Below are 26,149 nucleotides of genomic sequence, written 5' to 3'. Positions count from 1 at the left end.
GGCTCTCTCACTTCCTATGGGATTTGAACTCCTGTCTTACAGCTTTAGGCCTCTGAATCAGTGTGCCACCCCCACCCCCATCCTGAACCCAATGATTTGTGAAGATGGAAACGTGGAACCCTACAGTGCAGAAAGAGGCCATTTGGCCCATCAAGTCTGCACTGACCCTCCAAGGAGTATCCCACCCATACCCAGACCCCCCCAGCTTATCCCTGCATTTATATAGTCAATTATTCTAACCTGCATATCTTTGGACTGTGGGAGGAAGACCCAGAGGAAACTCTCTCAGACATGGGGAGAATGTGCAAAGCTCCACACAGTCACCTGAGGCTGGTATTGAACTGGGGTCCCTGGCATTGTGAGGCAGCAGTGCTAACCACTGTGCACTGTGCTTCTGCCTAACATAAACCGACTGCCATGGTAACGTACATATGTTCTATTTTAAACGGTATCCTATTGGTTTTTTTCTGGCACATACAAATAGTCCAATTTGTTGAAAGCATCAATGAGCCAATTCCACAGTTTAGCTCGATTCAGGACTATGCTTCTACTCTCCAATTAATCAGATAGTGACCTTTTGGATTCTCATTGCTGTCTCACTGGGCTACTGACTCCACTAACCCTCCCTCCCTCTGCCTTAATGTAGACAAAGGAGATGAAATCGCTGCTGGAGAAGTTGAGCAATTTGGAGGTCATTTATACCAACGATACGGAGAAGTTGCGGACAGAGGTCGATCGGCTGCGTGTAAACGAAGAAAATGCCAAAGTGTCCTCGAACAAGATCACCAGCCTGTTGGAGGAGATCGCAATTCTACGGAAGGAACTCAAGGAAACGCAGGCTCAGAAAAAACACCTTGAGGAAGGAGCAGTGAAATATAAAGAGGAAACAGAACTGGTGAGAATGTCCACCATCTCCATTTCTTCAAGTTGTATAAGAGCTTTAAACTATCCTTCTAAAAAAAAATCAATTTCAAATTAAGTCTTGGAAGGTAATTTTTTAATTCATTATCTAAATGCTAACACCTGCAGATGACCTAATTTGTCCAGACATGAGTTTTGAATGCCACTGCTGAATCGGTCCCAGTTTTTCCTAGTGTGAGATTAAACTATCTACGTGGCAGTCCAGGACAATGATGAAAGTTGGGATTGCAGGATTGATTGGGGAATATGAAGGTAGTCATGTGGCACAGTACTAATGATGAAGAAAGGCAAAACAATTAAGATTGTCCTTTCATAACCTTCCTCACAGATGGTGTCTCAGCTTAAGGAGCAGAACACTTTACTGAAGAATGAGAAAGAGGATCTGAATCTTCAAATTCAGGAACAGGCCAAAGAGATAACAGGTGACACTTGCATCTCTCTGTGAGGGTGACATGCAGCTTGATCAGGCAGAGGAGCTTAAAGCTCCCAGGATCTTCATAGATTTGTTGAGACTCTGTACCTTGTGGGGAGCGTCAGTGAAAAATTGTAAACGAATCATATGAGAGCATTGTGCTTTAGGAATTATTGTAATTTAAAATAAAAATTGAGGACAGCATCATAAGTTTTATTTTATGACCTATGCAGCAAGATTTTCATCTTGGGAATGTCACTGCCACCTCTGACCTTGCGATTGACTGCCCCCATCATTGCTGAAGGATTTTTGACTGCAAATGTGTTGCTGGTCAAAGCACAGCAGGTTAGGCAGCATCTCAGGAATAGAGAATTCGACGTTTCGAGCATAAGCCCTTCATCAGGAATAAGAGAGAGAGAGCCAAGCCGGCTGAGATAAAAGGTAGGGAGGAGGGACTAGGGGGAGGGGCGATGGAGGTGGGATAGGTGGAAGGAGGTCAAGGTGAGGGTGATAGGCCGGAGTGGGGTGGGGGCGGAGAGGTCAGGAAGGAGATTGCAGGTTAGGAGGGCGGTGCTGAGTTGAGGGAACCGACTGAGACAAGGTGGGGGGAGGGGAAATGAGGAAGCTGGAGAAATCTGAATTCATACCTTGTGGTTGGAGGGTTCCCAGGCGGAAGATGAGGCGCTCCTCCTCCAGCCGTCGTGTAGTTGTGTTCTGCCGGTGGAGGAGTCCAAGGACCTGCATGTCCTTGGTCCTTGGACTCCTCCACCGGCAGAACACAACTACACGACGGCTGGAGGAGGAGCGCCTCATCTTCCGCCTGGGAACCCTCCAACCACAAGGTATGAATTCAGATTTCTCCAGCTTCCTCATTTCCCCTCCCCCCACCTTGTCTCAGTCGGTTCCCTCAACTCAGCACCGCCCTCCTAACCTGCAATCTCCTTCCTGACCTCTCCGCCCCCACCCCACTCCGGCCTATCACCCTCACCTTGACCTCCTTCCACCTATCCCACCTCCATCGCCCCTCCCCCTAGTCCCTCCTCCCTACCTTTTATCTCAGCCGGCTTGGCTCTCTCTCTCTTATTCCTGATGAAGGGCTTATGCTCGAAACGTCGAATTCTCTATTCCTGAGATGCTGCCTAACCTGCTGTGCTTTGACCAGCAACACATTTGCAGCTGTGATCTCCAGCATCTGCAGACCTCATTTTTTACTCGAAGGATTTTTGACAACTGGCCTCCCAACAATGACAACAAACTTTGTGTCAGAGATTCGCCAGCTGCTGAGAGTATTCCCCTGGCTGCTGACTTTATCCCGCAGTTTTTCACCATATCCTACAGATGTTGGGATGCGGATAGTTAGTCTCACTCTATTCATTTGAAAAAGAAAATTCACTAACTGCCAAAAAAAATGTGTAAATCCTTTTCAATAATGGAACAATTTTTAAACATTACTTTCTAGTGCCTGGTGCATAATGTTGTTGGTCACAACACCTTGATGAGTCTGTATTTAAAAATGCATCAATTCATTAAGTAAAAGCAAAATACTGGGTATGCTGGAAATCTCGGTTTGTTTCATTAGTTTAAAAGCGATTTCAGTATAGCTAAGAAGTGATGTGCTCCCAGGCTATTGCCAGTTGTTTTCTTGAACTGGTTGCTTAGTGGGGTGTGAAGGTCCTTCAGCAATCAGCCTTTCACCTCTCTCAGGGCAGTGACATTTTGAGAAGGTACAACCAAAATGTGGAGCTTACTATATGTTGTTTGCAGCCTTTTATTTGGTATCTTCAGCACCCTGCATTAAAGCACTGTCCCACGCAATAGCTCCCTGGGTGTCATGCTTTCTATCCCTCTTAACAGTATAACATGGGGACCCTGACAATATCAAACATGAAGTGTCGGATCCTTGAGTTTATCAATCATATCAATGTCACTGTATTGGAAGGAAGGTCTCTTCATCTTCTGGTTTAGTAATACTGACCTTGGATCCAATTGCAGAGTCGATGGAGAAGAGAATGGAGGAAGAGACCAAACAGCTTCAGATTGACCTCAACGATGAGAGGTCCAGGTACCAGTCTCTTCTTAATGAGTTCTGCCGATTAGAGGAACGTTACGACAACTTGAAAGAAGAAATATCTTTGGTTGTAAGTATCTTGAATATATCTTCACTCCACAAAGCCAAATTTACATATGAGTATGACCATCAGAGCTTCACTCCCGAAACACTGTTCCTCAGCCTTACAGTGTGACCCCTCCTTGAACTACCAACCTCTTCGACAATGTCCCACGTTACAAACTGCTCTGGTTCCCATCTTTTGTATTCACATTTGTTCCTACAACCTCCTGAAGTGAGTAACCACATCACCATCAGTGCTTATCTCAGACATCAAGCTCTTGTCCACAGCTTCACCTACTCCCCTGATGCTTTTAACCCTGTTTTGTATCTCTCTTCTTCCCAAACTATTTCCTGCTCCCCTTCTGTGAGATCTTCACCTGTCTGTCACTGCACCACAGCACTCCTTCTATAAAGCCAAGTCTGTATTTTTAATCAACTTGTTCAGAGAGATTATTACACAACTCCTGAGCAGGTGGGATTTGAACTCAGGCCTCCTAGCTCAGAGATATCGACATTACCACTGCAGCAAAAGATCCTTTCTGTGTGGCCAAGTATCCACTCAGTTAATGGCCTGCGTCTCCATATTGTGAACCACAATTGATATACAATTAATACTCCATCCACAATCCACAAAGTAATTGGTTTATTATTCGCCTGTCGACACATTACATTCGTAAGTAACCAACACTTAATTTTAATTTTCATTCCCTCTTCACCGATTAGCAATGTATATCATTCTTCATTAGTATTAGATAAGATCACTTCTAAAAAAAATTATGAAATGAATTGCATTGTACACAGTGTTAGCATATGTAATTGTAACTTGCATAAAAATGACTTGTATGGGTTGTACAAATAGCTTATATTTTATTATAATTCTACTTTTATTTCATTGGATCTACAATATTATTTTGCATGTTTTGTAACAAAGCTCTAAAAGAATGGAATGGGTTTGATCGGATCTGCCTCTGGTTAGATTGAAGTAAGTTAATGGCGGATGTGCCCATCCATTTACAGAATGTGTTGAAGCCTGGTCACCGAAGGACAGATTCCACGCACAGTAGTAATGAGTCGGAGTACACCTACAACTCCCTGCTATCCTCTGAGCCAGGGGAAGCTGAGGATGGGACGCGAAGACCAGAGGTTGGTGCCAAACCTTCCTCAACTGTTTTATTCAGAGACACATAGCCCTATGTCCACCACAACTCAGTACAAAGTAATTTAACACTGGGCAGGTCAAAGAAGTAGAATTCTATAACACTGTGTAACAGGTCTGCTGGCATCTGTGGGCAGGGAAGGGAGTTAATATTCCAGGCTCTTAATCTTTTATGAGAATTGGGAAAAGTTAGAAAGGTGATAGAGAGAGACAGGACAGTGGGAGGAAAAGTACAAAAGAGAAGTCGGTGGAAAACTGGAGAGATTAAATGACAGAGAAGGTGGAATGTTGCAAGACCAGAGGAAGTATTAATGCAAGTATGTAAGAGACAAAGAATCTGTCTAAAGGAGGTGTGAATGGCAGCATTGTGAACAACTTCTGTAAAAAGTAAAAGAGAAGGTTGACATACTTTTTTGAAGTTTCCATCACATATAGACAGAGCAGTCAAAAAGGTGTTTAGCATGCTTGTCTTTGTTGATCAATCCTTTGAGGATAGGTGTTGGGACATCATGTTGAGGTTGTACAGGACATTGGTGAGGTTTCTTCTGGAATACTCTGTCCAGTTCTGGTTGCCCAATAATAGGAAGGATATTATTAAACTGGAGAAGGCTCAGAAGAGATTCATCAGGATGTTGCCACGTAAGGAAGGTTTGAGTTATAAAGAAAGGCTAGGACATTTTTCCCCTGGAGTGAAGGAGATTGAGAAGTTTATTTTATAGGAGTTTATAAAATATAGAGGGTATACTTAGAGTTAATGGTAGTTGTCTTTTCCTGTGGATGGGGGATTTCAAAACTAGGCGACACATTTTTTAAGGTGAGGGGAGAGATTTATAAAAGACTTGGGGGCAAATGTTTTGCACCGAGGGTGGTTCACGTGTTGAATGAACTTCCTGAGGAAGTGGCGGCTGGAGGTACAATTATGGTGTTTCGAAGATATTTGAATACGTTCATGAATAGGGAAGGTTTGGAGGGATATGGGCCAGGAGCAGGCAGGTGGGACGAGTTTAATTTGGGATTATGGTCAGTATGGACTGTTTGGATTGAAGGGTCTGTTTTTGTGTTGTATGACTCGATGTGTAAACCAATTGGGGCAGGGTGAGGCAAGGTTAAATTCTAAAATATTTGAACTCAGTCCATTATTTATCATCATTGACATTCTTCCATCTCAGTCACAACATAGAAATCAGGAAGTCCACTGGGACACAATAGCTTCCTATTGGGCACTTTGCCAAATAAATGTGGAAAATGGGAACAGGGATAGACCATTTAGCCCTTTGAGCCTGCTCTGCCATTCAGTAGGATCACAGCTGATCTGGTATCGGAGTAGAGAGTGTGGTGCTGGAAAAGCACAGCAGGTCAGGCAGCATCCGAGGAACAGGAGAGTCGACGTTTGGGCACATGCTGAAACGTCAATTCTCCTGCTCCTCAGATGCTGCCTGACGGGCTGTGCTTTTCCAGAACCACACTCTCGATTCTGATCTTCAGCATCTGTAGTCCTCACTTTCTGTTAGCTGGAATGATATCCCTCACCTCCATTTTCTTTCCCTTTCCTCATAACACCTGATTCCCTGATTTGATTAAGAATCTATCTATCTCAGCCTTAAATATACACAGGTCTCGCTGTTAACAAGTTCCAACCCTCTGACAGAAGATTTTCTTCTTCATCCTTGTCTTAAATGGAGCCCTTTATTCTGAGACTATTGCCTGTGGTACTAGACTATCCCATGAGGGGAGGCATCCTCTCTGTATTTACCCTGTCACGTCCCTTAAGAATCCTATCTCTTTTAGTGAGATCATCCAACTCAGTCCCCTGTTCCCACTTTCTCCCCATACTCTTTGATCCTCTTAGCCTTAAGAACTACATCTATCTCAGGAGTAACTTATTAACAGCTGAAGGGACCACTCCATAATAAGCAGCTTCTGCCACCACCGGCATTCGGGCAATTGTGAGTTGTTGGTTTTGGTGTTGGCACCCGCTATTCAATGTAAAACGCTGGAAAGCCTTCTGTAAAGAGTGTGCAATTTCCTTTGTGGAATTGGAGAAAATCATTAACAAAATGCTTACTCACGAATATAGTGTAATTCAGAATCATTGCTGCACAAAAAATGACCATCCAGCCCATCGAGTTATCTGCAGAGCAATCCAGTCAGTTCCATTTCACTGTAGTCTCCTCAAGGGCCCATGCAATTTCTTTTTGAAGTCAACTCTAGGGTTTGAATTTCGTCAGCTATTGAGCAACGGGTCAACAGCAAAATGTTCTGCACAAAGTTACATGGACTTATAATTCCAAATTAACCAGTAGAAACGCTAGTGTTATCTTTAACTTCAAGCCTTAGAATATTTGTATTCATTTGATCAGTTCAGATTGTACAGTGGCTCCAGATAATCCACTTATTGGGTTGATTTTAATTCTCTCTGACTGTTTAAACAGGAAGTAAATCTGAAGATTTGAAGTTTCAGATCCTCTCTGTATTCCTGTTCATTCATTGTTGGTAACCCTGATTAAATTTAAGAGAACTTTCATCAGTGTTGTTTCAGAGACGGTTAAGTGGGCAGTTTGATTCCTGTCTTAATAATTGTTCTGTTTGAAATAGGAGTTTCCAGAACAGAGAGGTGCTCTGGATATGTCCCTGTTCCTGAAACTTCAGAAGCGTGTGACTGAGTTGGAACAGGAGAAGCAAGCCTTACAGGAAGAACTCGATCGGAAAGAGGAACAAGCATTACGAAGCAAGGCGAAGGTGATGCCCAGCGCTCAGCTGACCATTCAGGAAATTCCGACTGGGATCTTTCTCAGTGACTGGTCCGTAAAATTTAAACAATGATGAATCCAAATCAACGCAAGGAGGCCATTCACTCCATTATTCAAGTGCTGGCTCTTTGAAAGGGCATTGAAGGGTTATTCTAAATCCCACTCTTTTGGATGAATTTAGTGCTTTTCACATAGGATATCCAACACAGAAGTAGGCCATTTGTACCAGTCACAGACATATTTATTTGGAATAATATGGTCAATTTGCTTCAAGTTTAATTATTGTCCCTCACTGTCGTTCTAGCCCTTGGTTCAGTGTAGTATTCTCTACTTTGGTCGTTCTGTGACTTTTTTTTTATTTAATAAGTCAAATGCATCCCCTTTTCACAGGAAAACGGATTTGATTTTCATGCCCCTTGTTATTATATGGAACATCTCCTATATAGGAACAAAAACTGGCCATTTTTTGACTTGAATCCCTTTGTTCCCATCGTTCAGCTAAATGATGGGCCCACCTTGGTTTCACATGCCCACCCTCCTCTGTATCCCTCGATATCCCAACCCAATTAAAATCCATCAGCCACAATCTTGAAAAAGGTCAATTGTCAGAGGGTCCTGGGCAACCAAGGGGGGAAAATTCTAGCTTTTCCTTTAGCCGATGTGGCAGAGTGCTTCCTGATTCAGGAGTGCTCGTAACTGAGCGCAGCTCTCCAAGTGGGTTCTGAATGAGGGGTTGGCACTGTTGAGCTGACATCCCCTCTGACTGTCGCCCTTTGGTTGGAGCTCCCATTCGTTGAGGTGAGAATTCAGATTGTAGTTGCAGCCTTATGATATTAGGTGTCATTGCCATCCAGTCAAATGGCAGAGAGTGGGATCCAAGCAAGGTATGTTCTGGAGACTTTGACCATTGTAGAGATAATAGATGTCACTTTAGGTCCAATTGAATGCAGATTTGAGGGAGGGGTTGAGTTTCTGGAACACTGCAAATGGACTTCCATAGTCTATCTTTGACCTGTGCCCTTGCAATATTTCAGCATTGAATCTTGGAAGGGTAATGAGATTAAAGAAATCTAGATCGCATTTGTGAAGTTGTGGCATGATGCTTCCTTCTACCTCAGACAGCTAATGCGTCTTGTTTGTTCTATGTCCAGGAAGCGGAAGATCAGCAAGTTAAAGCCAGGGGAGCTGAGCTGGAGTATGAATCCCTCAAGGTAAAGGTGCTATATGCTTCTCGATCTGTTCCTGCAATTTCCTGTTCTTCCCTGGGTGGGGGTCTGCTATATGATGGTGAGGGAGGGGGACACTGCCTGAAGAATTTGTCAGAAAAACTTCAACAGTACCAGTGACTCATCAATAAATGGTTCCCCTTGAAGCTACTGGCATGAGTACCAATGGACAGAAACCCTTGAGATATTTTTAACAAATCTGATAGGAAGAAATAGAAGCAGGAGTTGCCCATTGAGCCCCTCTAGTCTGTCCCACCATTCAACAAAATGATGTCCCACCATTCAACAAAATGATGTCCCATCCACATTCTCAATTCCTGAATTCCCTTGAGGTGTTTGGATGTTCAAAGTATCAATCAACAGAGAGATTTGGCTAAAATCCAGGTATTTAGGCAGAGATTTCACAGGAAGCCTCAGTACATTACTCCCCTTGCCTATTTCTGCAATATGGAATTTAGTCAGGCCATTTTTACAACCTTCAGAAGAACAGATTCCTTTAAGAGTAGATTAGATTACTTACAGTGTGGAAACAGGCCCTTCGGCCCAACAAGTCCACACCGACCCGCTGAAGCGCAACCCACCCATTCCCCTACATTTATCCCTTCACCTAACAGTACGGGCAATTCACCTGACCTGCACATCTTTGTGACTGTGGGAGGAAACCGGAGCACCCAGAGGAAACCCACGCAGACACAGGGAGAATGTGCAAACTCCACACAGTCGGTCGCCTGAGTTTGAACCCGGGTCTCTGACGCTGTGAGGCAGCAGTGCTAACTGCTGTGCCACCGTGCCGCCCACTTATACAGCATCGCAGTTGGCATGATATCACTCCAGAACCAAAGCCCTCACCATATGAGTGATCCCAGTGGGAATTGTAAAAGTTATATTAAATCAGTGATTTCCATCTGCAGGGATGCATTTGGAATCACTTGTCAGCAATGTTTGTGTTTTACAGCACCTAAGGGGATGCCAGAAGTTACTGTCACTTTCACCATTGTAATAACAGTAAATGTTGGAAGTTTTAATGTTGCTACAACCCTGAGGTTGGAGCCTATATTCAGTTTGTCTGCAACGTGAGCCAGCGGAGCGGAAACTCAGTGGTGTGAAAAAGATACACAATTATTTACTGCCTGTGCCTGTGATTGGTTACTCAATCTGTTTGATGTCACTGAATGCCAGTGATCCCCTGTAATTGGCACCAAAATAAAATTAACACTGCCATGGAGATTGCTGATCTTTGTAGGTAAATGAGGTCAGTGGCAGGTGACAAAATCCAGGCCTTGGAATTTCTGCTTAAATAACTGAGAGTGTAGCTTGGTGTAAATCATGGTATTTTTTCAGATCTCTTAACCATTGTGAAATAGAGACATAAATTAGAAGCCTTTCATCTTGCACTTATCAGGACTGAAACACAAGAAGACTTCTTTAGAAAGGGAACGACAATTTATATTGTTTTTCTTAATATTAAAATTATATCAAGTACAGTCATGTGACTTAGATGTTTTGCAAGATTTATTCCAATTAGAGTAATGTTCTTCCACATAAAGTGAAAGTGTCTTTGTGAACTTCCAAGCATTCTCTACATACAGACTTGTTCACTTGTCAACACATCCACCACATGACCACAATTGGTGCTGATATAAACCCACACAATGGAGGCAAATAAGCTTGGAAGAACTGTTTCCCCGACTGCGTTAAGAGTATTAAGTCTCTCGATTCAAGAAATGGTATTACTCAACTTATGAGTTCAGTTTTACGATGAATTTTGCCTTTTTATTAGTTAATCCATGTTTTATTCCACAGAGGCAAGAACTGGAGTCTGAGAATAAGAAGCTAAAGAATGAACTCAATGAACTGCACAGAGCCCTGAACGAGAAGGCTTCCCCACATGTTACAGCCCCTGGTTCTCCTGCTTACAAAGTTCTACTTGACCAGTTGACTGCATCAAGTGAAGAGCTGGAGGTTCGTAAAGAGGAAGTTCTCATTCTGCGGTCCCAGTTGGTCAGTCAAAAGGAAGCAATGGCACATAAGGTAAGACTTATGTACCCCACCAAAATCAAAAAGGCCCACCAATACTTCAATTGTATATTTTAAGTCATTATGGAAAGAAAGGTGTGCTATAGCAATGCAGTTACATTCCTTAGTCAATGCTTGGTTTGTGTTACTGTTCTAGTAATGCCTTAAAGTTATTAACAAACTGTTTTGTATTCTTCCTCTCAATTCCACATGCAAACCTAGGAAAGTAAGGTAAATGCCTTTCTGTTATCTGACCAATTTGGAAAAGTATTAAGGTTTTTGAAAATGTTCAGTGTTGGGACCTGTCTATGTAAGTGCTCGACACAGAAACACATTTTGATGGCTAAATGTTTTTACTTACTCACGTTTTAGACACAGATGCCAGGTCTTTACATCATAAAGGTACATTACAACCAGTGCTGAAAAATGTGTTGCTGGAAAAGCGCAGCAGGTTGGCCATCAGACTCAGCACCGCCTTCTTGACCTGCAATCTTCTTCCTGATCTCTCTGCCCTCACCCCCACTCCGACCTATCACCCTCACCTTAACCTCCTTCCACCTATCGCATTCCCAACGCCCCTCCCCCCTACCTTTTATCTTAGCTTGCTTGGCACACCTTCCCCATTCCTGAAGAAGGGCTTATGCCCGAAACGTCGATTCTCCTGCTCCTTGGATGCTGCCTGACCTGCTGCGCTTTTCCAGCAACACATTTTTCAGCTCTGATCTCCAGCATCTGCAGTCCTCACCTTCTCCACATTACAACCAGTGTCCACTATCAGTTTTCCAGATCCATTCTCCTTTTTGATGCATCACACATCCTCCAGAAAAATGGACATAGAATATGAGAATATTTTCAATTTAAAAGCTGGAGTGAGCAAGAATTGTTGAAGAATGTGTCAAAATACTAACTACTTTTGCTTGTTTTTAGTGACCTAAAGGGAATCTGTTTGGTCGATTAGTTCACTTGGCTGGATGGCTAGTTTGTGATGCAGAGTGATGGGCTCACTTCCCATCCTGGCTGTGGTTACCATGAAGCTCCTGCCTGAGGCCTGGTGACCCTCAGGTTAAACTCACCATAGTCATCTCTCTCTCTAATCAGAGAGCACTGCTATGGTCCTCTGGGACTATGGTGACCTAACCTTCCTTTTGCATCATGGTTCTCATTTGGAGACTGGAAAAGAACATTTAGACCACAGAAACAGCAAATTGTCCTCAGCAACTGCACGCATATGAAAGTCAACACCTTTTAAGACAGACCTAACTCTTGCCATTTAAATTTTGCATGAACACTTCGTTGGTTCCTATCAGAAGAAATCAAGTATTAGGAGTTTTAGTTCCTCTCCCCTCAGTTTGCCCTATTCAATGCTGTGATTATTTGCTGCCCGTAACAAGTGTTATGTTCAACTGTGAAATCCCACAGTGAATATTGCTGGAAATCTCAATGGGTTCTTGTTTCAGGAGACGATGACAGACCCGATGGTCCTCTTGGAGGATGTACGTAAGATGAAGGATCAAGGTGAAATAACCCAAGCATACTTGGGACTTAAAGAAACCAACAGGTAATGTTGCTGGAGGGACTGGTGTAAACGTGAGTGTTAGTGTGTGTTCATTTAACATGCTCATCATTTCTGTTCTTTCATTAATCAGCACACCCTCTTCAGTACTTTGTTTTGATACTTTGTCATTATACTTAGGAGCAAGGACTGCTAATATATAAAGGGGTGGCTTATATTGGAATGAGATAAATGACTATGAATTATTGTAAGGATTCCATATTGTAAAGGAATCCTTATAGTGCTGTGAGATGGTGTTGAGTTTTTTTTAAATTGCGTCAGAGATCTACATCATACAGGAACCGTGATCTGGCACGCAAGTTAATTTCTAATAGAGAATTTCCTGTGTAATTGTTTTTGAGTACCAGACAGATTTAATTTTTGTCCTTATATTAATTTGTTCAGTTGTGTGGGGATACATTGTTTGTACATTATGCTCTGATTTGATGACATAGGAGCAGGAGTAGGCCACCTGGCCCTTCGAGCCTGCTCCACCATTCAGTAAGATCATGGCTGATCTTTTCATGGACTCAGATCCACTTACCCGCCCTTTCACCATAACCCTTAATTCCTTTAATGTTCAAACAATTATCTATCTGAGCTTTAAAACATTCAACGAGGATGCCTCAACCACTTCACTGGTTATGGAATTCCACAGATTCACAACCCTCTGGGAGAAGAAGTTCCTTCTCAATTCAGACCTAAATCTGCTCCCCCTAATTTTGGGGCTATGCCCTCTTGCCCTGCTAGTGGAAACATCCTCTTTACGTCTATCTTATCTATTCCCTTCATAATTTGATATATTTCTATAAGATCCCCTCTCATTCTTCTCAATTCCAATGAATATAATCCAAGTCAACCCCCTCAACTCCAGAATCAACCTAATGAACCTCCTCTATACCCCCCTCCAGTGCCAGAACATAGAACATTATAGCACAGAACAGGCCCTTCGGCCCTCAATGTTGTGCTGACCTATGAACTAATATGGCTTAACAGTCCATCTTCCGCAACTACACTGGCACCACCCCCTACCTTTTCCTCCGCTACATCGATGACTGTATCGGCGCTGCCTCGTGCTCCCACGAGGAAGTTGAACAGTTCATCAACTTTACTAACACCTTCCATCCCAACCTCAAATTCACCTGGACTGTCTCAGACTCCTCCCTCCCCTTCCTAGACCTTTCCATTTCTATCTCGGGTGACCGACTCAACACAGACATCTACTATAAACCGACTGACTCCCACAGCTACCTGGACTACACCTCCTCCCACCCTGCCCCCTGTAATAACTCCATCCCATATTCCCAATTCCTTCGTCTCCGCCGCATCTGCTCCCAGGAAAACCAGTTCCAACACCGCACAGCCCAGATGGCCGCCTCCTTCAAGGACCGCAGATTCCCCCCTGACGTGATCGACGATGCCCTCCACTGCATCTCCTCCACTTCCCGCTCCTCCGCCCTTGAGCCCCGCTCCTCCAACCACCACCAAGACAGAACCCCACTGGTTTTCACCTACCACCCCACCAACCTCCGTATACAACGTATCATCCGCCGTCATTTCCGCCACCTCCAAACGGACCCCACCACCAAGGATATATTTCCCTCCTCTCCCCTATCAGCGTTCCGCACTCCCTTCGTGACTCCCTCGTCAGGTCCACACCCCCCACCAACCCAACCTCCACTCCCGGCACCTTCCCCTGCAACCGCAGGAAATGTAAAACTTGCGCCCACACCTCCTCCCTCACTTCCCTCCAAGGCCCCAAGGGATCCTTCCATATCCGCCACAAGTTCACCTGTACCTCCACACACATCATCTATTGCATCCGCTGCACCCGATGTGGCCTCCTCTATATTGGGGAGACGGGCCACTTACTTGCAGAACGCTTCAGAGAACACCTCTGGGACGCCCGGATGAACCAACCCAACCACCCCGTGGCTCAACACTTTAACTCTCCCTCCCACTCTACCAAGGACATGCAGGTCCTTGGACTCCTCCACTGGCAGAACATAACAACACGACGGCTGGAGGAGGAGCGCCTCATCTTCCGCCTGGGAACCCTCCAACCACAAGGAATGAACTCAGATTTCTCCAGTTTCCTCATTTCCCCTCCCCCCACCTTGTCTCAGTCGGTTCCCTCAACTCAGCACCGCACTCCTAACCTGCAATCTTCTTCCTGACCTCTCCGCCCCCACCCCACTCCGGCCTATCACCCTCACCTTAACCTCCTTCCACCTATCACATCTCCATCGCCCCTCCACCAAGTCCCTCCTCCCTACCTTTTATCTTAGCCTGCCTGGCACACTCTCCTCATTCCTAATGAAGGGCTTATGCCCAAAACGTCGAATTTCCTGTTCCTTGGATGCTGCTTAACCTGCTGTGCTTTAACCAGCAACACATTTTCAGCATCTCCCTCTTTATCCCATCATCATTTACGTGCTTATCCAAGGAAGCTGCATTTGCTACATTTTTTCTCAAGTAAGGAGATCAAAACTGCACAAAGTACTCCAGGTGTGACCTCATACAGCTCCCAAAAAAGCTGCAACATATCCTCCCTGCTTTTAAACTCAATCCGTTTGGCAATGAAGGACAAACTTCCATTAGCCTTCCTAGTTACCTGTTGTACCTGCAGACCAACCTTCTGCAATTCATGCACAAGGACACCCAGGTCCCTCTGCACAGCAGCATACTGCAATTTTTTACCATTCAAGTAATAATCCTTTTTACTGTTATTCCAAAATGGATGACTTGACATTTATTAATATTGTACTCCATCGGCCAGACCTTTGCCCACTCACTTAAACTATCTATGTCCCTTTGCAACGTGTCACATCCTCTGCACACTCCGCTGTACCACTCATCATAGTGACAACTGCAAAATTTGACACACTACACATGGTCCCCATCTCCAAATCATCTGTAGTTTCCAATCATTAAGATCATGCTTTAAATCTACACAGCCTAGTGTTTATGTTGAATAACTATGGTCTATCCTGAGGTATATCTGCATGTTATTTAATGCCGAAGCCTAAAAGAACAGTAAAAATTACTTTATGGATTCTAGTAACAATGTGATAAGACCAGCAGCAGAATAGTGCAGCACAGAAGAAGGCCATTTGGTCCATCAGGTTTTTGCAAGCTGTTTTGAAAAGCAATCCATTTAAACTTGCTCTATTCCCATTGCCTGGCATTTTATTTCTTGGTCGAGTATTTATCCAGTTTTATTTGGAAAGCTATTGTTAAATCTGTTTCCTATTACCTAGCAGGCAGTGCATTCCAAATTCTAATCTCACAATTGATTAAAAAAAGCTTTTCCTCATATTGCCTCCAATACTCAATCTTGTCAGCTGTGTATTTTTACACATTGTAGTAGTACATGTTTCTGAAACCCGAAACTCCAGGACATTGGAATTCCAATACCCTCGTGGAGTTTTTTTTAGGCTTTTTTTCCGAGCAACATTGAAAAAGATTGAGTTAGTATTTAATCAATTAAAAACTGTTTTCAGTTTTCCTCAAATGTGCAGTCAGTGGGTAGTTGCAAAAGAGTGCAGCTGCGCATGTGAAGCTGAAGACAACACATTAAAATTTAAATTTGCCAAGTTTTTCAAAAACATTTATTTAAAATTTCAAACTCTTTTTGGTCAAAATTCTTCAACTCCTTCCTGCACATATTGTGGGTTACCTTTTCTTTTATTCATTCATGGGATGTGGATGTCGCTGGCTTGGCCAGCACTTATTGACCATCCCTAGTTGCCTTTTGAGAAAGTGGTGGTAAGCTGTCGGCCACATCCACATGCTGTAGGTTGACCCACAATGCCCTTCAGAAGGGTATTCCAGGATTTTGACCCAGCGACAGTGAAGGAACAGCGATATATTTTCCAGTTGGGATGGTGAGTGGCTGGAGGAGAACTTTTAGCAGGTGGTGTTCCCATGTATCTTCTGACATCCTTCGAGATGGAAGTGGTTGTGGGTTTGGAATTTGCTGTCTAAGGAACTTGGTGAATTTCCACAGTGCATTTTGTGGATAGTGCACACTGCTGCTACTGACACCAAATGGACACACGCACGCCCACGCGTGCGCGCACACACTCACCCACTCACCCACTCACCCACTCACTCTCACACTCTCACACTCTCACACTCTCACACTCTCACACCCACCCACCCACTCACACCCACCCACTCACGCACACGCTCCCACACTCACCCACAAACAGTCCCACCCACACTCCCACTCACTCACACAAATGAACCACCAAGTTCCCTCTTGGCAATTTACTAGCATCACCTTGAAGGCGAATGCACGATGAGCAATAAATGTTGGTCCAGTCAGCAAAGCCTTTATCCTGAATGATGATTATTTTTAAATGTGCCTGCTAAAAAGCATAACTAAAATAGAATGCAAGTAATGTTAACCATTTTTGTGAAGCCTAAGAGCAATGCATTGCAACGATAAAATGAAGTCAACAAAATACATTAATGTTTTAAATGAAGCATTACTTGAAAGCCAAAGATCAGCTGACGTTTTTCAGTCTAGACTTGTGGTGTGAGATATCTAAGAGTATTTTTAGGAGTTGACAATCAATTAAAATTTATTTTAAATTAATTTTGCAGAAAGTTTCAAATGTAGAAATTTACATCAGAAAAGAGAACTTGTCATTTATTTACTGCCTGTCATTTGTCGATTTTGCATCAACTAAGTCGGATATGGAAGGAGGCCATCCGGCCCATTGTGTTTGTGCTATCTTTGCTGCAAACCTCAATCATTATGAGTTGCCCCATAATCCCCCAACCTTGGTGATTTGGCTGAAAGGAAAGAAAGAAATTCCCAGAATCCTCCACTCCCACCAGCATTACAAATAGCTCATTCTGGATTAGTTTGGCTTGAAGCCTGATACCTAATCTTTCTTTTGTGTGGTTCTAGTGCATAAGCACTCTGATCACTGGGGTTGGAAATATAAAAGATATGAGCAGGAAGAAGCCATACAGCTCTTCAAACCTGCTCTGCCTTTCATCACGATCATGGCTGACCATCCAATTCAATAATCTAATCCTGCTTTCTCCCCATAACCTTTTGACCGCATTCACCCCAAGTGCCAAATCTAGCCATCTCTTGAATACATTCAATGTTTTGGCATCAACTACTACCTGTGGCAATGAATTCCACAGGCTCACCACTCTTTGGGTGAAGAAATGTCTCATCTCTGTGTGCCCAGCGAAAAGAGAGACAAGGTCTACCTGTGTGCTGTTCTCATTTGTTTGGTCGGGAGACACTGGTTTTCATGAAACTAAGGTGCTCAGATCACCCAAGTAAGAAACACTGGAGAATGGGAGGCTGGGATGATTGGGCACCGTTCAACAAAACGATGAAGACTCTTTTTGATTCTTTATAAACTCTTCCCCAAATATCAATGCAGCCAAAATTTTCATGTAAATGGGCTACTATTTCTGATGAAGTGCTTTTGCCCAAAGTATTGATTCTCCGGCTCCTCAGATGCTGCCTGACCAGCTGTCTTTTTCCAGCACCACATTCTCAACTCTAATTTTCAGCATCTGCAGGTCTCACTTTCGCCTACTAGTAATAATTACTAAGACTCTCAGACAACTCAGGGTGGGATTGTTTAATTGATCTGTTTAATTGTTGTGAGGGGTCCTGAAAGGGTATGTGCAGAGATGATTTTTGGAGAATATTTGGAGTCCTCAAATGGTTTTAAGGTAGCGTTGGATAGATTCTTGATAAGCAAGGGGGTGAAAGGTTATCAGGAGTGGGCAAGGATATGGATTTGAAATTACAAATCAGCCACGATCTTTTTTAAGTGGCCAAGCAGGCTGTAAGGCCTACTCTTTGTGATTTGTACTGACTTGATTTACATGTGTTCCAAATGATTACTTAAGAGCAAATGATGAGCAACTTACAAAGTAAAAGGAGAAATGAAGAGCATCTGACATTTTCATCTTTTTTTTCATATTTTTGTGTGGGTTAGATTTGTGTCAAACCTCAAAATAGCTAAAGATCCCAGGGAATTTTGCTGAACAAAGAGACCTTGGAGTACAGGTTCATAACTCCGTGAAAGTAGAGTCGCAGGTAGATAGGATAGTGAAGAAGGCATTTGGTATGCTTTCCTTTATTGGTCAGAGTATTGAGTATAGGAATGTGGAGGTTATGTTACAGCTGTGTAGGACATTGGTTAGACCACTATTGGAATACTGCATTCAGTTCTGTTCTCCTTCCTGTAGGAAACATATCGTGAAACTTGAAAGGATTCAGAAAAGATTTGCAAGGATGTTGCCAGGGTTGGAGGAATTGAGCTATCGGAAGAGGCTGAATAGGGCCTGTTTTCCCTGGAGCGTCGGAGGCTGAGGGCTAACCTACTACAGGTTTATAAAATCATGAGGAGCATGAAAAGGATGAATAGCCAAGTAATCTTCCCCAGGGCAGGGGAGTCCAAAAATAGAGGGCATAGGTTTAAGGTGAGAGGGGAAAGATTTAAAAGGACCTGATGGGCAACTTTTTGACACAGAGGGTGGTGAGTGTATGGAATGAGCTGCCAGATGAAGTGGTGGAGGCTGATACACCTACAGCATTTAAAAAAATTCTGGATGGGTACATGGAGAGGAAGGGTTGAGAGAGATAAGGGCCAAATGCTAGCAAGTGGGACTAGACTAATTTAGGATATCTGATCGGCATGGACTAGTTGGACTGATGGGTCAAGTTTCCGTGCTGTATGTCTCTACAATTCTATCTCCCCCCCAACTCTGGGATGCAGTAATCTGGGACAACCTAGAGTGCTGACCAAATGTGGCTGCCATCCAATTAGTACATGGCAAAGAATAAGCTGTACACCTGCAACAAAAAAACAGGAAATTATAATCATAAGAAATGCTACAGGAAGGACAGAAAGGAAGGCAAGAGAGAAGGAGGAGTGTCGCTTTTGATAAGGAATAGCGTTACAGCTGTACTGAGGGAAGATATTTCCAGAAATACATCCAAGAAAGTTATTTGGGTGGATCTGAAAAATAAGAAAGGTCACCTTTTTGGGATTGTATTATACACCCCCTAATAGTCAGAGGGAAACTGAGAAACAGATTTGTAAGGAGATCTCAGTAATCTGTAAGAATAATTGGGTGGTTATGGTAGGGGATTTTAACTTTCCAAGCGTAGACTGGGACTGCCATAGTGTTGAGGGTTTAGATGGAGAGGAATTTGTTAACTGTGTACAAGAAAATTTTCTGATTCAATATGTGGATGTACCTACTTGGAGCGCAGTTACTAGCGGTGTACCACAAGGATCTGTTTTGGGACCATTGCTTTTTGTTATCTTTATAAATGATCTAGAGGAAGGACTTGAAAGCTGGGTAAGCAAGTTTGCGGATGACACGAAAGTCGGTGGAGTTGTGGATAGTGAGGAAGGAAGTGGTAGGTTACAGCGGGATATAGATAAGTTGCAGAGCTGGGCGGAAATGTGGCAAATGGAATTCAATGTAGCTAAGTGCGAAGTCGTTCACTTTGGTAGGAATAACAAGATGATGGATTACTGGGCTAATGGTAGGCTACTTGGTAGTGTGGATGAGCAGAGGGATCTTGGTGTCTATGTACACAGATCTCTGAAAGTTGCCACCCAGGTAAATAGTGCTGTGAGGAAGGCATATGGTGTACTGGGCTTTATTGGCAGAGGAATTGAGTTCCGGAGTCCTGAGGTCATGTTGCAGTTGTATAAGACTCTGGTGAGGCCTCATCTGGAGTATTGTGTGCAGTTTTGGTCGCCATACTATAGGAAGGATGTGGAAGCTTTAGAACGAGTGCAGAGGAGGTTTACCAGGATGTTGCCTGGAATGGTAGGAAGATCGTATGAGGAAAGGCTGAGGCACTTGGGGCTGTTCTCATTGGAGAAGAGAAGGTTTAGGGGAGATCTGATAGAAGTGTATAAGATGATTAGGGGTTTAGATAGGGTAGATACTAAGAACCTTTTACCGCTAATGGAGTCAGGTGTTACTAGGGGACATAGCTTTAAATTAAGGGGTGGTAGGTATAGGACAGATGTTAGGGGTAGTTTCTTCACACAGCGGGTTGTGAGTTCATGGAATGCCCTGCCCGTATCAGTGGTGAACTCTCCTTCTTTATGTTCATTTAAGCGGGCATTGGATAGGCATTTGGAAGTTATTGGGCTAGTATAGGTTAGGTAGGACTCGGTCGGCGCAACATCGAGGGCCGAAGGGCCTGTACTGCGCTGTATCCTTCTATGTTCTATGTTCTATAGAGAAGGTGCAAAATTGGACCTACTCTTGGGAAATAAGGCAGGGCAGGTGACTAAGGTGTCAGTGGGGGAGCATTTTGGGGCCAGTGACCATAATTCTATTTATTTTAAAATAGTGATGGAAAAGGATAGACCAAATCTAAAAGATGAAATTCTAAATTGGAGAAAGGCCAATTTTGACAGTATTAGGCAAGAACTTTGAAAAGCTGATAAAGGGCAGATGGTCGCAGGTAAAGGGACAGCTGGAAAATGGGAAGCCTTCAGAAATGAGATAACTGGAGTCCAGAGATAATATATTCCTGTCAGGGTGAAAGGAAAGGTTGGTAGGTGTAGGGAATGCTGGATGATTAAAGAAATTGAGGGTTTGGTTAAGAAAAGAAGGAAGCATATTGTCAGATTTATCAAATTAATCCTTAGAAGAGTATAAAGGCAGTAGGAGTATACTTAAGAGAAATCAGGAGGGCTAAAAGGGGACATGAGATAGCTTTGACAAATAGAATTAAAGAGAATCCAAAGAGTTTTTACAAATACCTGAAAGACAAAAGGGTAACTAGGGAGAGAATAGGTCCCCTCAAAGAACAGTGTGGAACTGCAAGAGATGAGGGAGATACTAAACAAGTATTTTGCATCAGTCTTTACTGAGGAAAAGGACATACAAGATATAGACTATAGAGAAATAGATGGTGCCATCTTGAAAAATGTCCATATTACAGAGGAGGAAGTGCTGGATGTCTTGAAGCCCAGAAAAGTGGATAATACCCCAGGACCTGATCAGGTGTACCGTATGACTCTGTGGGAATCTAGGGAAGTGATTGCTGGGCCCCTTGCTGAGATATTTGTATAGTCACAGGTGAGGTTCCGGAATACTGGATGTTGGCTAACATGCTAAGAAGGGTGGTAAGGACGAGCCAGGGAACTATAGACCAGTGAGCCTGACCTCGGTGGTGGGCAAGTTGTTGGAGGGAATCCTGAGGGACAGGATTTACATGTATTTGGAAAGGCAAGGACTGATCAGGGTAGTCAACATGGCTTTGTGCATGAGAAATCATGTCTCACAAACTTGATTGAGTTTTTTGAAGAAGTAATAAAGAGGATTGATTTAGGGCAGACCAGTGGGCGTGATCTGTATGGACTTCAGTAAGGCATTCGGCAAGGTTCCCCATGAGAGACTGGTTAGCGAGGTTACATCTCATGGAATATAGGGAGAACCAACCATTTGGATACAGAACTGGTTCAAAGGTAGAAGACAGAGGGTAGTGGTGGATGGTTGTTTCTCCAGACTGGAGGCCTGTGACAAGGATTGTTTTGGGACCACTACTTTTTGTCATTTATAGAAATGATTTGGATGTGAGCATAAGGGGTATAGTTAGTAAGTTTGCAAATGACACCAAAGTTGGAGATGTAGTGGGCAATAAAGAAGGTTACCTCAGATTACAACAGGATCTTGACCAGATGGGCCAGTGGGCTGAGAAGCGGCAGATGGAGTTTAATTCAGATAAATGCGAGATGCTGCATTTTGGGAAAGCAAATCAGAGCAGGACTTATACATTTAATGGTAAGGTCCTAGGGAGTGTTGCTGAACAAAGAGACCTTGGAATGCAGACTCAAAACTCCTTGAAAGGTAGATAGCTAGAAAGGAGTCGTAGGTAGATAGGATAGTGAAGAAGGCATTTGGTATGCTTTCTTTTATTGGTCAGAGCATTGAGTATAGGAGTTGAGGGGTTATGTTGCAGCTGTACAGGACATTGGTTAGGCCACTGTTGGAATATTGTGTGCAATTCTGGTCTCCTTCCTATTGGAAGAATTTTGTAAAACTTGGAAGCGTTCAGAAACTACTTACAAGGATGTTGCCAGGGTTGGAGAATTTGAGATATAGGGATGGGGTGACCTTATAGAGGTTTATAAAATCGTGAGGGGCATGGATAGGATAAATAGGCAAAGTGTCTTCGCTGGGGTAAGGGAGTCCAGAACTAGAGTGCACAGGTTTAAGGTGAGAGGAGAAAGATGTAAAAGAGACCTAAGGGGCAACTTTTTCACGCAGAGGGTGGTAGATGTTTGGAATGAACTGCCAGAGGATGTGGTGGAGACTCGTAAAATTGCAACATTTAAGAGGCATCTGGATTGGTATATGAACAGGAAGGGTTTGGAAGGATATGTGCTGGCAGGTGGGACTAGATTGAATCGGAATATCTGGTCGACATGGGTGAGTTGGACCAAAGGGTCTGTTTCCGTGCTGTATATCATTGACTCTCTGACTTTAAGTAGGTGCAAAGGGATTAGAATGATTTTAGAAATAAATTGCGATGCCAATGGGAATGGTGGTCGTAAGACATATTTGTACGTTAGGTGAAGGAAGCATCCTGTGATAACCAGTTAAATTGGTCCTTCTGATGTAAAAATGGAACCATGAATGTGAGCGTACCTGCAGATCCTGCCAAACTGGAATGAATTATTGTCATCATGATTCATGGAAGACTTTGAGTAAAGTCTTTTATTAGCTTCTGACGTGGAATGGGCAGGGAGGATATCTGTTAATTGCTCAAGAATCAGAACAGTACGTTTTTCTGACATTCACCACCCATTACTTTGACACTGATTTGCTAACTCATTTTTGACCATGTGTATTTGGTCAATCAACATCAACGGTTTCTGACAGTATTTCTAGGGTTGTGATTCTGGACATTACTGTGAAGGTGACTGACTTGATGTTGGTTGTGGAGAACATCAGGATGTGGGTATTATGGGAGTTTTCAGACAGCACTTTGATAGGTTTCCTGGAGAATTTGGAACATAGGAATAACAGTCGGCCATTCAACCCCTCGAGCCTGTTCCACCTGTCAATGAGATCGTGACTGATCTGTGGCCTAACCACATGTATCATAGTCTTTGATACCTTTGCTTAACAAATGATGTTAAACCTGAGGTAAATAAATAAATACTGACCAAGTTCTAGGTAGCTCAAGGACTGTCAGAGCATGCCTTATAAATATAGCTTTCTAAAGTAACCCATTAAGAGATAGAAATCAGTGAAGCTATTTTCTCAGATGTTTTTAACCCTGGAAGTAATAGTGTATTAAGGGAGGATGTCTCATAACAATGACACCGTGACGTAGGAAAGATTAGATCTAAATCAATGAACTTTATTTGTATCAGGGAGGACCCTGGTTCTTAGAATGCTGTTAAGAGAGTCATAGAATCATACAGCACGGAAACAGACCCTTCAGTCCAATTAGTCCAGTCCAATTAGTTCCCAAACTAAATTAGTCCAATGTACCTGCATTTGGACCACATCCCTTCAAACAGTTCCTATTCATGTACTTACCCAAATGTCTTGTAAATATTGTAACTGTACCCTCATCCACTATTTCCTCTGGCAGTTTATTCCACACGTTAACCACTCTGTGTTTAAAAAAACTTCTCCCCTCATGTCCTTTTTAAATCTTGCTCCTCTCACCTCAAGAATAAAGGTGGCCCTTACTTTTGAACTCCTCCACCTTAGGGGACAAACCTTTACTATTCACTTTGTCGATGCCCCTCATGATTTTATAAACTTCTATAAGGTCACCCCTCAACCTGCTATGCTCCAGTGAAAGAAATCCCAGCCTCTCTTTATAACTTAAACCCTCCATTCCCAACAACATCGTGCTAAATCTTTTACGATCCCTCTCCAGTTTGGTACTATCCTTCCAATAACAGGTGACAAGAACTGCTCACAGCACTCCAGAAGAGGCCTCACCAATGTCCTGTACAACCTCAGCATGTAACCCAACTCCTTTACTTATAGATCTGAGCAATGACAGAAGTGTGCTAAATACCTTCTTAACCACCCTGTGTACCTGTGATGCAAATTTCAAAGAATTATGTACCTGAACTTGCTGTTCGGCAACAGATCCAGAGTTCCACCTTTAATTGTATAGGTCCTACTCTCATTTGTTTTCCCAAAATGCAATACCTCGCATTTATTACAATTAAATTTTATCTGCCACTCCTCAGCCCATTGACCCCAATTGATCAAGATTCTGTTGTACCCTTAGATAATCTTCTTCACTGTCCACTATACCACCATTTTTTGTGTCATCCGCAAACTTTCTAACCATGCCTCCTATATTCTCATCCAAATCACTTATGTAAATGACCAACAGAAGAGGGCCCAGCACCAATCCTTGCGGCATACTGCTAGTCACAGGCCTCTGGTCTGAGAAACAACCTCCAACACTACCTTCTGTCTCCGACCATCAAGCCAATTTTGTATCCAATTGGCAAGCTCCCCACGTAATCTAGCTTTACTAATTGGCTTATCATTTGGCACCTTGTCAAAGGCTCTATCAAAGTCCAAGTAAACAATGTCTACCACTTTTCTCTAATCAATCTTTTTGGTTACTTCCTCAAAAAACTCCATCAAGTTTGTGAGACACTATTTCCCTTGCACAAAGCCTTGCTGGCTATCCCTAATCAATCCTTGCCTCTCCAAATGCATGTGTATCCTACGTTTCAGAATCACCTCTAACAACCTATCCACCACCAAAGTCAGACTCTTTGGTCTGTAAGTTCTCAGGCTTCTCCTTACAGCCTTTCTTAAGTAAAGGCACAACATTAGCCACCCTCCAGTCCTCCAGCACCTTACCCGTGATTATTTCTGCTAAGGGTCCCACAAACCTCCCTAATTTCCCACAATGTCCTGGGATCCGGTGCTGGAAATTTATCCACCTTTAGCTCAGTAATGGAATTGGAAGCACTAGGATCTGTTATGAGGGGGGCAGAAAATATGCCACTTCCACAATGTAGCAAAATTAGATCATTGGAATAAGTCTCACCAATTTATCTGTAATTCTGTGCTGTTCTTTTGTCCATGAGTCATTGTATGAGAGTTGTGAACATAGGTAGGAGTTTGTTTGATCAGTATGTGAATAAAAACCTGATAACTTAAGTTGTGACTTATACAAATGGTATGTGACTTAGCCAAAGGCGTGCCTCAAAACTATAATTATCTTTTAGTTAAAATTTTTCAAAATGTTTCCTTGGGTGAGAAAGATGAAGTCGAGCTGGTGTTACTGCTTCTGAATACTTCCTGGCAGTGTAGAGGTGTGGATTTTGGGTGAAGCCAGCATTGTGTTTATCCATGATATAGCCTCCAAAGTCAAGTATCTTGTTGACACTTGATGTCAAGGCGCGTGTGTGAATTGTCACTTGGATCCAGCATCAGAAGCTGCTCTATATAGGAAGGGGATATAATCCTTTAGAAGAGAAAATGAGAAGGGAAAAAAAAAGTATTAAACAAGTATATTCCTATTTCACTGGAGATTTACAAAAGATCAATCTCCCTTTTCAGATGAGCCGTAATTAGTTTCTTTTTGGGATCTGTAACACAGGAAAATAACCTTCCTTTCACCACAGCACTTGGTGTCAATTATTGATTAATTGACTGATTTCCATTCATTGTTAACTAAAAGAGCTGATGAAGAGTCATCTAGACTTGGACTGTTAGCTTGTTCACTCTGCACAGATGCTGACCCACTGTGATCTCCAGAATGTTTGGGTTTCAGTACAGATTCCAGCAAGTGCAGTAATTTCCTCCTACATTGCAGATGTTCATAAGTTGGATGAGACCTTGCGCCTGAAATTCCAGGGTTCCCTGGTGAAAGTGCAGCATTTCATGAATTCTGACCACCTGCAGTCTACATTGACCGCATCCTGGACCATAGGATGGGACAGGGTCATTCCCAGGATTTGGGCATGTGCCCAGCAGAGCTGCCA

At 43.1% G+C, this 26,149-nt stretch overlaps 1 protein-coding gene across 1 annotated transcript in view; it reads left to right on the top strand.

Annotated features, from left to right (window-relative positions):
• The window catches only part of LOC132834339 (unconventional myosin-Va-like), a 202,041-nt gene that overhangs the window by 147,028 nt on the left and 28,864 nt on the right, over positions 1 to 26,149 (top strand). The window contains exons 22-29 of the mRNA XM_060853108.1: positions 647 to 895; positions 1,250 to 1,343; positions 3,326 to 3,471; positions 4,461 to 4,586; positions 7,195 to 7,338; positions 8,501 to 8,560; positions 10,379 to 10,606; positions 12,049 to 12,149. Of these exons, the coding sequence (XP_060709091.1) occupies positions 647 to 895; positions 1,250 to 1,343; positions 3,326 to 3,471; positions 4,461 to 4,586; positions 7,195 to 7,338; positions 8,501 to 8,560; positions 10,379 to 10,606; positions 12,049 to 12,149 (1,148 nt within the window). The remainder of the gene's footprint in view (positions 1 to 646; positions 896 to 1,249; positions 1,344 to 3,325; positions 3,472 to 4,460; positions 4,587 to 7,194; positions 7,339 to 8,500; positions 8,561 to 10,378; positions 10,607 to 12,048; positions 12,150 to 26,149) is intronic.

The sequence above is a fragment of the Hemiscyllium ocellatum genome, chromosome 39, assembly GCF_020745735.1.
Source record: "Hemiscyllium ocellatum isolate sHemOce1 chromosome 39, sHemOce1.pat.X.cur, whole genome shotgun sequence".
NCBI classification, from domain to species: Eukaryota; Metazoa; Chordata; class Chondrichthyes; order Orectolobiformes; family Hemiscylliidae; genus Hemiscyllium; species Hemiscyllium ocellatum.
Note: the sequence above shows the minus strand (reverse complement) of the source record. Positions and strands in the feature narration are given on the sequence as shown.